This window comes from Pteropus vampyrus, unplaced genomic scaffold (assembly GCF_000151845.1).
Source record: "Pteropus vampyrus isolate Shadow unplaced genomic scaffold, Pvam_2.0 Scaffold82, whole genome shotgun sequence".
Classification (NCBI taxonomy): domain Eukaryota; kingdom Metazoa; phylum Chordata; class Mammalia; order Chiroptera; family Pteropodidae; genus Pteropus; species Pteropus vampyrus.
This window is the reverse complement of record NW_011888863.1, coordinates 1,549,266-1,562,570: the sequence shown is the minus strand read 5'-3', so window position 1 is coordinate 1,562,570 and position 13,305 is coordinate 1,549,266. Positions and strand designations below refer to the sequence as shown.

The window sequence follows — 13,305 nt, the reverse complement described above, 5'->3', positions numbered from 1 at the left end:
CATGTTGGGTACTTACCATATGCCTAAAACTGAGTTTTGTTTTCTTTTTCTTAAACAGTGGACCCCTGACCATTTTCATCAATCATCACAATTACTTTAAAGTAGGATGGCATAAATGAAATAAAATCAGTTGTTGATTAACATATTCAAAAGCAACTTTTAAAAAGGTTAGTTTGGCAAAGGGATTAAAATTAATATTCTAGAGTTTTCAGAATTTACTTATTGCTTTAGCACCTTAACTTAGGAGACTGAGAAACTTTAGGAAATCATCTGACAGTCAAAGAGGAGAGATAATAAGTGATGGATAAATTAAACAGATTTCTTTTTATATACTTCCTTTGTAACATAACTGGGAATAGTTACCTAAGAAGGTCCTACTTTCCCAACATTCTGCTAATTTCTGGGATAATGAAACTGTCAGTCTCAGGAATACGATTCTTTTGCACAATAATTATTCTACCAATGTTGGAGAATTTTAATAAACCAAGGAAAAATCCAAGTTTAGATTAGTCAGATCTCACAAGGATTTAAATAAAATCTTTTCCACTAAATCTTATGTATTCTTTGTCTAACACATATCACATGTCCTCACACTCATTCACTCTTGCTTTCCTCACTCTCGCACTCACACACACTTACCACTCACTTTCACCCACATACGCGCACTCATACACATCCCTGGACTGAGACAGAAGACTAGAGTAATGCCTTAGAAATGGTACTGTACATAATAAATATTATCTGGGTTTAAAAAGGAGATGGAAAACCAGGAAAATCACAAGATCCAGAACACTTACAGTAAACTTGTTCTCCCACTTTTCTTTCACAGTAATTTCTGGATTAGTTACCCACTGTAGAGAGCTATTAATGAGGGTTTCAATTTCAGAAACTTCTTCATGCTGAAAAAAAGTTCCACATCTTCTAGGAATTCAGGTAAAAGACATATGCTATTATGTAAGTAATTTAGAGCAAAATTTTACTATATAGATAATTCAGGAAGACATCAGAGAGAGTTTCTTCTCATCTAATGTTACCCAGTGACTTTCCTGTACCCCAGGACATTGCCATGTGTAGATGCTAACCCTTGTCAGGTGCTCTATACATGCTGAATATATACAGGTAGAATCATTTTCCAGAACAAAACCTACACATTTTCATTTTTCTCAAATAGAAAGAAACAAGCATTTTTGTGGATTTTTTCATTCATCAAACTAAATACTACCTACTACAGATGCTAGGCACTGAGAAAGAGACTAGAAATACCAACACAAAGATGTTTTTTCTGTTTTCTCTAACCATCTAGAGTTTCTAGTCAAAAATAAAAATGGAGAAACAGGTATCAGCCATAAGTTAGAAGGCAACTTTTCTAAAGATACCATGTTTTTAGCCATTTTGAAACTAAAGGTTAACCTGTAGGAAAACAAAGCTCAAGCAATCCATATCTAATGGTCAACCTGTTAGTCCTAATTGACACAGAACTAGATCAACTTCAGGGAAGTTTGAGAAAAATTTTCTCTTTTCAAAGATTAATTTGGGTCTTAACACACAGATACTCTTGTGCTCAGCAAACTGGTGGTAGCTGAGGACGTTTCTAGCCAGTGAAACACAATAGGTGTATGTTATACGATACCAGCTTCTGAAGCATAGCTGTGAATTCCACTCCCTTTTTCTCAAGTTCCCTCAGTAACGGCAGCATTTCTTGGTCCATCATTGTGTCCAGAGATGACAAGCTGATTAAACTGCACTGCCACTCAGTTTCACTGTTCTGAAACAATTACCAAAATGTCCATAATTGTCATTCTAATAAAGAACATTTATTATTTTTATTCTATGAAAATGATGCTCACAGGCCAATGTACTTATCCCCATAAAATAGTTCGAAAATAGTCTTATGGAATCTTTCTATATCCCAAAAAATCTGTTTACATTTTCTCTCTAGGATGGCTGCAACTTGACATCTATTTTCTTTAAAAATTTATTTATCCCATAGAGAACATTTACATGTGGGTGATATAAACTGCTATGACTCTAATTTTATGAAAATAAGGGAAGGTTAAGAAATTCACAGAAAAAAAATGTTGGGGGGGGTGCTCAATAAATCCCATTAAAAATAGACTGGTTTCTTTTGTCTCTCATTCACAGAAGATACTCTCACGATATTTCACAAAGTATAGTTCTTATACTTCTCTCAAAGTCTCTATCTCCTGTCATATTTTAGATATATGACAAGAACACATTTAATTTTCTTCTTGCTGTGTTGGATAAAGGTCAGAAGGATCTTATTTCTGGATTCCAGTTCGAAGGCAAACTTCTTCATCCATCAGTGGGTAACCTTAGGGCCAGAACTTTGTCAGTCATTTAACCCCTGTTTAGAACTATAGAATTTTGAAGACTGGCATCTTGACATCATCATTATCTCCGAGGACTAAGGATAAAAACACACTGCCATGGCAGATTTGCCACCATTTCATTCAGTCTGGCAATTTGGCTTGGTTTCAAAAACACAGTAAAATGATGAGTATTTGAAACAGAATGTCAGGAAAGCACAGTCCTCAGCAGAATGTCCAAGGCTGCCTGAGACGGTGTCAGATGAAGGCAGCATATGTTGCCCCTGCATCCTTGGCAGGAGAAATTCAAGCAGCGTTTGCCCCAAAGACATTTTTCCTCTTCTTTCAAGGTCATATCACAGCTGTCAACAGGAGGACATTCTGACGTGTCCATTATTCACAGACATGGAGAGACCACTGAAGTGGTGAAAAGAAAGCAATTTGCTAAGAAAGTATTTCCTAACATAAACGAGCATAAAACTGGAAAGTATAAAGGAGCAGAAATATAGTATTGGGGGGTTCCAACATTTCATCTCCAAGAAGGGTTTTGATTGATTCCTCCAATGTCATAAAGAATTGGATAAACTTAACAAATTGAGACTTTTTAAAGTAACAATTCATTTGCCATTTTTAAATTAATCAAAAACATTAAAAATGCTAATTTCTGTTCAGAATGTAATAACCACTGTCATTAAATTGGATTGGTACAATTACATCCGAAAGTAAAGAAATTTCATGTTGTTTCTGAGCATCTTTAATTTTGGTAGATACATTTACTATGGGGAAATTGGATAAATACTGAAAAAAATAGTTCATGGATCACTGCTGCTACCGTTAATACCCCAGGCTGGGGAACATGCAGATAGTTTGTCCTGAAAAAGATCAAGAATATAAAGATTCCTAAAGTCCAGCTTCACTGAACGCACATTTCCACAGCCCATGCTTGAGCCTCACTATAGTTTTCAGGCATAACTTGAAAAAGGTCTGTTCTTCCAGGCTAAGAGACTTTAGACTTCATTTCTAAAAACTGTCAGAAGTTTCTCTCAAATTGTCACAAGTGCTTTTCAGCAAGTTACGGACTTTCACTTAATAATAAGTTATTGCACATGGTGATTATTTTTTAAAGCTTTCCATTTGATTATAATTACCTACCTCTGCAGACTGAGCAAGAATGAGTTCACAATGTAAAGATTTTTCTTCTTCAGAGATAATACTCTTACGCTCTCCACGAACATTCAAGTGGATCCCATTCCTTGAAAAAACAATAAAAATAGACCTGTCTGATTAGATGTGCCTCCAACATTTTGTTTTAAGACACCAGAACAGGGTTTATCGCCCATCAATGAGCATGCACGTGCACCAAGGATTGTATGAGGTACTTAGGAACATGGAGAAATAAGAGAAAGTGTCTGCCCTCTAGGAGCTGCACAGACTAGTGACCCTGGGTGGCTGCAAACATGTAAGTAACACTTTTTTTAAAAAAAGGAATTGGAGCCAATAGTTTAAAAATTAGAAACTTCCACTAAAAATCTATATTTCTGGCTTTTCTTTAAAATATCAGAAAACATGGCCATACGGGTCCATATATTCTTGATACAACAATTATCTGGAGGTAAGCAGAGTAGGCCTCTCTGCCTTCATTGGGGTAATGCGCTTTTCTCATTTGCAATTCTCATAAAATAAGTGTGTGCACTTACCCCATTGTCTTCACTCATCTTTGTTATCCGAGTGGCTCCTGTGGACCCTTGGACTAGCATACTACACATATTCAGAAACAAATGGTTGTAAGACGATGTGTGTTAGGAAAGAGGTAAGAATAGCATGACATGCATGCATGCATGCAAAAGGATTACTTTAATCTCAAGGTAAGAGAAAAGCAAGGGAAAGTCATGAAAAACTTGCGAAGGAGTTCTCTTGGAGAAAAGCAGAGAAAATGTCCCTTACAAAGGCACAGAAGAAAAAAGTGTGGCACATTTGGAGAACTGCACATAGCTCAGTAGGCCAATAATGCAGGGTGGAGGTACATGAGAGAAGGCTGGTAAACGGTTACTCTGTACTTACATGATGAGTTCCTGTTGCAAGTGCTGTAACTCATGAACCAGTTTATTTTTATCCCCTCGTAAATTCTGGAATCACACATTGGGTTGTACATGTTACTTTAATGGGGAATTTACATTTAATGACCCCACCTTACAAGCTGTGAGATTATTATGGTATACCTCTATAATGCTTCCATATTCTATGATGGTTGATTTAAGTTCTTCTATACTTAAATCCTTCTAAAAAGTAGAAGAGAAAATTAATAGCTAATAAATATATGAATTTGCCAATTCATATTTGTTAGACTATCAGTCTGAGCCAAAGAAGAACTGTAAATGTCAAATGGAAGAGATAAAGTTGGTACAATATTTAGTATCTGGGTCAATGTCTACGAGCCATGCACGATTCCCTTGAAATGTCATAACAGGAAGAAAAAGGAAAGGAAAAGAAATATCATTCTTTCTTCACTTCCCTATCTTGAAAAGTGGAAGTTTATTAACTTAGGCTGTGCCCTTCCTGTGTCTCTTAAAGCCACCATAACCAGCATCTCTAGCCAGCATCCTTTGTTATCAGATAGGCTATGATCGCAGGATACAAGAATGAATAAAATGATATCTATTTATCTATCTAATCAATCAATCAATCAAACTAGGCAGAAAATAATTTGGGGATATGTTCTTCTTCTTCCCTAAAATGAATCACTGCACACTCATTTGTGTTGTTATGCATTAAAACTGCACCACCAGTATCTAACCAGTGACTGATAAACTGGCACACTAATATTTGTTGCATAGATTAATGAACATCGCCAACATTTAGAGAGGATATGTTAAAACTTATCCCACAGGAAGAAGTCGGTATTCTTCATTCAGAAGAACATTTCTGTGAAATATTATAAAGGAAAGTCTACTATTCTTAACAGAATATTAACGTCAGATACTTTAATAGGGGTGAAATTACACAAATGACCACCTCCTTTATGATTTGGAACTAGCCAATCCCACAGGACTTCATGGGAAGGGACAGAACCAACCTTCTGCAAACTCGCGTCTTTATTAAGCAAAGTATTCTCATATATGTGTAACTGCATCTGAAAAGAAACAAATTTAGGGGAAACCACTGGGTCATTGCTTTTGTAAAGGACAGTGCCACATAATTATTCCAATAGGGATACATGTTTCGGAAGCACCTTTAATGTTCACGTGATTTTTACTTTTTAAAAACTTTCACATCAGCCTCACAACAATCTTAGAGGCTGGGGATCACTACCCTTGCTTTACCAGTGAGGAAATCCAAGCCCAATGTCACACAGTTAGTGACAGAATTGAGCCTAGAATATGAGGCTCCAGGCCAACTGCCCTTTCTTCCATTTCACGTTTGGTAATAAGAAGAAGACATATAGTCTTTTTTACCTGGTGAAGATGAAAATATAGATATGAATGCAGACTCCATGTGAACATATAGAAGACTCTTCCTCTTTTAAAAACTTAAGTTTAAAAATATACAAAAAATTTTTTAGCAAGGTGAATATTAAAGACATATCAGTTTATTCAAAACCAAAGCAAGCTTGTTGGCACAAGCTTCTAAAAAACTGATAAACATGTATGCTAATTGGATTGAAAACCTGGAAAAATAATCAGCATAGTTGGAAATAGAATCATCATCATAATCACATATATTTGATATCCCTTTATGGTTCTAAAGGTATTTTCATATAATGATCTCATTTAAATTTTCGACAAGCTTGAGGATTATGTAAAAAATATCATATCGATTTAGTAGATGATTAAATTGAGACTTAAAGAAGTTAACTACTTGCTTCAGGTTATAGCTTTTAAGTAGAGAAGACGGGATTTGAACCCGTGTCTTCTAACTCTTTCCACTAGCTATGACAGTTATGTTTTCCAAAGACAGTCCTTCCTAGAACAAAATTAATTTTAATGTCTAAATCATAATTGCTATAACATGTGATATATGTATACACACGTGCAATTTGAATATCTGCTAGGAAACTTGAAAATTCCATATATAGACATGAAATTTGAGCACGTTATCATTTCAAACATATACTACAACAAAATATATTGCTCAAATAAACCATTAGAGATGACGATAAGCATGACACAAATTCCTGAATTTATTAATAGTTGTCTTCTGTTTCATAATACGAATGTATGGCAAAAAGACCAAAATTATATACTAAATATAGACTTTTTAGATGCCATATTGATAAAAACCATTTCTATAAGGTATCTCTTAATTCAATCAAGGAAAATTTTTTTTTGCCCATTTTGCTTCATTTTCCATGTTAAGAAGGTACAGTAGCTGAAATCTTTCTTGATTTAGGAAGTTACAAAATCAGACATTATTAAATTAAAAATTGCCACTATAATAAAAAGTATAAATAATAACAAGTGTTGGCAAGGATGTGGAGAATTCTAACCCTCATACACAGCTGGTAGAAATGTAAAATGGTACAGCCACTTTGGAAAACAGTCTGGCAGTACCTTGAAAGATTAAACATGCAGTTATCATGTGACCTAGTAATTCCACTTCTAGGTTTACACTCAAGAAAAATTAAAACATTTGTACACATATAAACTTGTACACGGATGTTCACAGCAGTATTATTCATAACAGGCAAAAAGTGGAAACAGCTCAAGTGTCCATCAGCTGATGAATGGACAAAATGTGATACATCTATACAATGGAATATGACAGCAATAAAAGGAAATGAAGTATTGATATATACTACAACATATATAAATCTTGAAAACATTATGTTCAGTGAAAGAAGCCAATGACAAAAAAATGTAATGTATATGATTCCACTTACATGAAATATCCAGAATAGGTATATCTATAGGGACAGAAAGTAGATTAGTGGTTGTCTAGGGTTGGAGGGAAATGGGGAGTGATTACTAAAAAGGTTTCTTTTGAGATGACAAAAATGTTTTAAAATTGATTTTGGTGATGGCTGCACAACTCTGTGAATATATTAAAAAACACTGACTTTAGTGCTCGCTTCGGCAGCACATATACTAAAAGTGGAACAATTTTACATAGATTAGCATGGCCCCTGCACAAGGATAACATGCAAATTTGTGAATCATTCCATATTTTTAGACAATCTGATGATGGCCAGAGGGGAGAGGAGTTGGAGGGCTGGGAGAAAGAAGTGAAGAGTTAAAGTAGTACAAATCAGTAGTTGATAGGTGGTCACAGGGATGGGGAGCACGGCATAGGGACTGTAGTCAACATTAATGTAGTGGCTAGGTGTAGAGCCAGAGGAGAAAAAGAGCAATTAGGGGGATCATTTATAAACTATATAAATGTCTAACCAATGTATTATGTATACTTGAAACTAATAATAAAATTTAAAAAAAAAACATTGACTTGTATGTTAAGTGGGTAAATTTAATTGCATGTGTATTATATATCAGTAAGCTGTTACACTAAAAAAAAAGAGAAATTGCCTTTTCTATAATTCAGACATCTTAAGGAGTATGAATTAAAAAATTTGTAGCCAAAGGTTATTGTATCAATGAGTCATATACACCTTTATAGAGTAATATTGGGTTGATGGAAGAAAATATTTTACCAGTATTTGGGAAGTGCTTACTTGGTGCTCTGTCTCAGTTTTAGACAATTCCTCAATCTTCTTTTCCAATTTATATATATCCATAATGTTCTTAGTATTCTAAAGCAAAAGAAGGTAGTATTCTTAGATTTAGAGCAAAAAATAAAAGGATATCATAAAGTCTTTTTTAAGAAATAGCATTTTCATCATTAATATCATAATCTATTTTAAACTAAGGGATGAAACTTTAGACTTTGTCTAAAAAATCATGATTCTTTTAACATGACCATCCAAGAACACTCTCAGTAGTCCCTTTTTATCTTCTACTCCACCTCAGTCGTTCACTCCCTAGACATACCTTCACACATGCCATTATGAGCAACTGTAATCCCTCCAATATCTTAATTGCAAGCATTTCATTCTTCAGCCACCACTTCTTGTTTGTCCAGATTACTTCTCTGAGCAACAACAAACCTTCAGTCCCCACTGAAGCCTGCAATCCATCAATCTAAATACTTTCTCATTACCCTCACACCTTGCAGTGAATTCAGTCCCTTCTTTATTCAGCTTAAATTTTCCCATGGTCATTCATTATAGTCACTTTCTTCCACATACTCTCAATTTCCTTGCCTCTCCCCTACTTCTTATATTTGCTTAATTTAAGCTTGCCACCCACTCTAAGCCAGTATCCTTTCAGAGAAACATTAAAGAAAAATACATACTGAACCAACAGCTCACATGTTAAATTCATAACCTTTAACTTCAGTGTTTACCTGTGATATCATATAATCCTAGTCCCTTTGTTTGGCCATTTGCCTAAATCAGGGATTTGCAAACTACACCAACCTCCCCACCTCACCTGCACAGCCAACTCCAGTTGATCACTTGGTTTTGTAAATAAAGTTATTAGAACAAAGTCATGCCCATTTGTTTTCATATTGTCTCTGGCTGCTTTTACATGATAACAGAAGTGAGTGGTTGCAACAAAGGCTGTTTAGCCAAGCAAGACTAAAAATATTTATTATCAGTTTCTTTTCAAAAAGTTTGCCAGCTCCTGGCTTATGTCATCTCTTCTCTCTCCTTGAACTTCCAATACCTCCTACAACATCCCCACTCTCAGTTAATGACTTTGCTTTGTATTTCACTGAGACATTAGAAACAATCAGAAGAGAACTTCCATATTACCTGAACATATAACAAATACCTTGAGATATATTTTAAAGCATTTGCTTATCTGCACACTTCTCTTCACCTGTTACTGCTTCAGTCTAAGCCTCCATCAGCTTTTGCCTGGATTATTACAAGAGTCTCCTAATTGGTCTCCCTGCTTCTCTTGCCCCACTACAGTTGATTCTAAACCCAGCAGCCAGTCTGTGGCTATGCCACCCAGAACACGCCTGATCTCATCTGATCTTGGAAGCTAAGCAGGTTTGAGCCTGGTTAGTACTTGGATGGGAGACCACCCTGGAATACCAGGTGTTGTAGGCATTAAAAAAAAAATAAAAATAAAAAATAAATAAATAAACCCAGAAGCCATTTTAAAAAACAGAAATTAGAACATGTTACTCCCCTGATCAAAATTAAATTATCCAGGAGCTCTCATCTCAGTGTAAACAGCCAGAGTTCATACATTGCTAATTACATAAGACCCTGTAGATCTGGCTCCCTTCAGCTCTCTGCCAAACCTCTTGCTACTAGTTCCTCCCTCTGTTCCAACCACACTGGCCTAATGTCACTCAAAAATAGCAGGTAGGCTATAGCCTGAGGCCTTTGAGCTTGCCATTTCCTCTGCCTGGAATGCTCTTCCACAGATAAACCTCCCTTTCCAATTTTTAACCAAATGATTAATTTCATAGTGCTACTTTTTTGCTAACCACTCTATTTTAAATTGCTCTCCTCCACAATTCTGTTTTCTGCTTTTTTCTCCACAGCACTAATCGCCATTGAACTTGCTAGTTCTACATGGGCTATTCTACTTAAGCCTATTTCCTCAGCATCTAGAATAGTGCCTAGCACAGAGGTCTCCCAAAGAATATGTGTTAAATAAATAAGTGAATGAATAAAAGTGAATAACTCTCCAAATCATTGTGCTGTTATCTGTCACAATCCATCGGATTTTTATCTCCTAAAAGAATCTTAGCTAGCAGTGACATTGATATGCCTTCTCTAATGTAAATCAATAATTGCAATGCTATCTCATGATAAAATTAGTTTGGTACAAACTACTTTTGAGGCTAGTCAATAATCTTAAATATGAGGAAAAAAAATCTTACATTGGGAGTTTAATTGTTAAGTACTAGTTTCATGAAAACTGGCCTTGTAACTGTAACTATAACATCTAATGTACGGTTTCTTTCCAATATTTAATTGTTCCTTTCCAACTCGCCACAAAATATTTTTAATGTCTACCTTGCCCATATTTTGGATAACTCTTCAGATTATTCATCGCAGCTTAATAAATACCTCTGATTAACTTATATAAAGCCCAAATAAAAAACTGTGCATAATACTTGACATTCAAAATTTCCCTGCAAAATATTACCTTACTAGTAGCTTTGTTATCTATTCTTTCAATGCTCTATTTCTGTTGCTTAAAAAAGTATATTGCATAGAATTATTCATTTTTTAGAGACTTTACTAATATTTCCTAACATATATGGAGTACATTATAGTTAACCAAATGGCTTCACAAGCATTATTTTAATCTCTAACATAACTGAGACAATAGGTATTATTAACTCAAAAAATATAAATGGCTTTTCCAAGGTTAGACTGTCACCAAATTTCAGGTCTTGTCTTAGACTCAAGACTTTGCCATCTAGTTCAGTGGAATATTAATGGAAAATTATTAGATAATGTCTGCACTTTCCTTCTTGATTTGTATAGTTTTTAGATGGGTTAATTATATTTCATCTTAAATTTGAATTTTTAAAATTCCATTTCTTTCACTGATAAGTACAAAGGCAGTAATGTACCTCTGTCCAGATGTGAAAATTCTATCCACTCTTCTTCATTTATCATTTGACAAAGACGCCTGGTCTTTGGCCCACAAAAGCCTGAACATTCATATGATTATTATTTAACCCAGGATCAGGACCCATGATTTCCATATATTTAATCTGTACCCATGTTTTAATGATTTCAACATACCTCTTCTTGAAGATTCCGAATCTTAAGAATCAGAGCCCGGTTTTCTGCCTCCTAATTCATTAAAAGAAAAGTAATTAAAAAGTATTTAAGAAGTTCATGAAACCACAGATTTACCTGCAAGTCTATTGACATTCTTTTCCTTTATCAATTTTTAATATGGCATTGACATAATACAAATGAGCCTAGTCTGAAAATATTCTCATATAGGGTTAAGCCTTTGGCTTGCAGTTTTCTGGGGATCTGTGAGAAGTCACCCTTCTCCCTGATTCAATCTATGACAGGGAGAGAAAAAAGAAAAAACAAAGAGCCTGATTTCTTTTCCTGCTACTTACCGCCATCCACTTATGACAGGTAGTGTGAACTCATCTATTTAAACAGCACTTTGAAAACACAAAAAGAGCTCTAGTTTTCTACTTGAAGCTGTCGATATTCTCAGATTCAACATCACCAGAACATATGAATATCAAAAACTATTGTATAATTAAGAGCCCCAAGTTCAGAACCACCAAAAGAAAAAATATTCTAGGACAAATTATATGCCAAAATATTAACAGTAAATCTTGTGGATAGGGTAAGAATTTGTGGGATTTCACCTTTTTGTTGTTAATATGCATTTCCTTATTTTTATAAGGTGAATAAGTACTACCTTTTTTATAATATATAAAAATAAAAGGGAAAATATGTCAAGCTAGGGTGTCATTGGTATAAGGATGGAGGAACACACACCCCACATAATTGGAATCAGAAGATCTGAGACAATTCTAGCTCTATCATTTATTAGCCAATTGACTTGGAATAATCAAAACATTGTTGGACTTTACATATATCTGTTAATTTTTTAATGAAGAACACCTACTTACATTTCTACCTCACAGAATTTTTATGATGACCAATGAGATGAAACATTAAAAATTCTTTTGAGATTGTAAAACACTATAAAATGCAAAGAATTAGGGTTGTATATCTAGGACTCTGTATTTTTAATAACAGCTAACATTATCCAGCCCTAAGAGGAAAGTAAATACATACTGCTAAACATGAACTAACTCATCTAACCCTCATAGCCCTAGGGTATGAGAACAGAGAGGCTTAAAGAAGTTATGTGGTTCGCCTAAAGTTACACAGCCCTAGGAGTTAGACTTGAATGCCAGTGGTCTGACTTCCAAGTGTGGGCTCTTGATCATTTCCCTACATTGCCCCCACATAAGAGTTCCTCAGTGGTCCCAAATTGAGTCTTTCCTGTAATACATTGATAAAAGACTTGCAGAGTCCTAGTCTTCACATTTTACTATTGAGGCAAGAGCCAAGCTAAGCTGTGTTGGTTGGGGAAGGTCACAAGTGAGTGTGGCACAGGCCTGGAGCCCATCTCCTGAAGAATTACAGGCCTAAAAATAAATTAGTCTTTCAGCTGACTACCACCATCGTTAGCAATGCTAGAGTACTTCTGGAATAGATCAGGATTTTGAAAATTATTACTGATGCTCTAGAAAATAGTTTAACATTCGCAGAAAAAACATGATTATGTACTTCTCTCTCAGCTGAGTTAAAGCTTGGTCTAAATAACAATTTGCTCTAAAAATTACAAGCCTGTGCTTATTTGGTGTAAGGGCTGATTTAGGGAGTTTTTTTAGTAATCTGGAACTACTAAGAAAACAGATTTTTTAAAATCTGAGAAAAAGTTGAAAGTTCGACAGAGAAATTTTTAAAGAAAATTCAAGTAGATTTTACTATCCAATATTCATGAGTTCACCTATCAACTTCAGGAGGCATTCCAGAGATCTTCTAGGACTTCGCAAACCATTGTGAATATGATTGAGTAATGTGTAAAGAATTTTAATCTTGGTTGAAAAGTAAAACGGTTTTTATCTTACCTGCCTTTACTTTTCTAAGGTGTTACCAATTCATTTATCAGCTTATTGACTTCTGATTTTTGCCTTCAAATAAACTCTCTTAGAGTTCAGTTATGTAAACTACATACCAGTTTCGAAGTACTTGGATGACTTACTAATTGTTTGTTCTGTGCTACAATTGTGGTCTTCTGCTCTTCCGAAGCATTCAAACTAGTTTTTAGTTCCTCCAGTTCTTCTTTTAACAGATTTGTTTTCATAATAGCCTGGTGGGCACTGTGGGGGTGGGGGAGAAGGCAATGAGCAAAACCTCAACTATAACTGTCAAAGATACTAAGAAAAGCCAAGGACTATTTTTAGA

At 35.0% G+C, this 13,305-nt stretch overlaps 1 protein-coding gene, 1 non-coding gene and 1 pseudogene across 2 annotated transcripts in view; 2 read left to right on the top strand and 1 right to left on the bottom strand.

The window, feature by feature from the left end:
• The window catches only part of LOC111741810 (lymphoid-restricted membrane protein), a 39,484-nt gene that overhangs the window by 9,511 nt on the left and 16,668 nt on the right, over positions 1–13,305 (bottom strand). Inside the window, exons 8-15 of the mRNA XM_023532366.1 lie at positions 11,098–11,148; positions 7,990–8,067; positions 5,401–5,457; positions 4,547–4,606; positions 4,389–4,453; positions 3,480–3,579; positions 1,631–1,765; positions 798–899 (exon numbers count right to left, since the gene is read on the bottom strand). Of these exons, the coding sequence (XP_023388134.1) occupies positions 798–899; positions 1,631–1,765; positions 3,480–3,579; positions 4,389–4,453; positions 4,547–4,606; positions 5,401–5,457; positions 7,990–8,067; positions 11,098–11,148 (648 nt within the window). The remainder of the gene's footprint in view (positions 1–797; positions 900–1,630; positions 1,766–3,479; positions 3,580–4,388; positions 4,454–4,546; positions 4,607–5,400; positions 5,458–7,989; positions 8,068–11,097; positions 11,149–13,305) is intronic.
• LOC111741850 lies at positions 7,385–7,491 on the top strand. The gene has a single exon (XR_002781110.1). It is a non-coding gene; the product is annotated as a U6 spliceosomal RNA (small nuclear RNA).
• Positions 9,317–9,435, top strand: LOC111741881 (annotated as a pseudogene).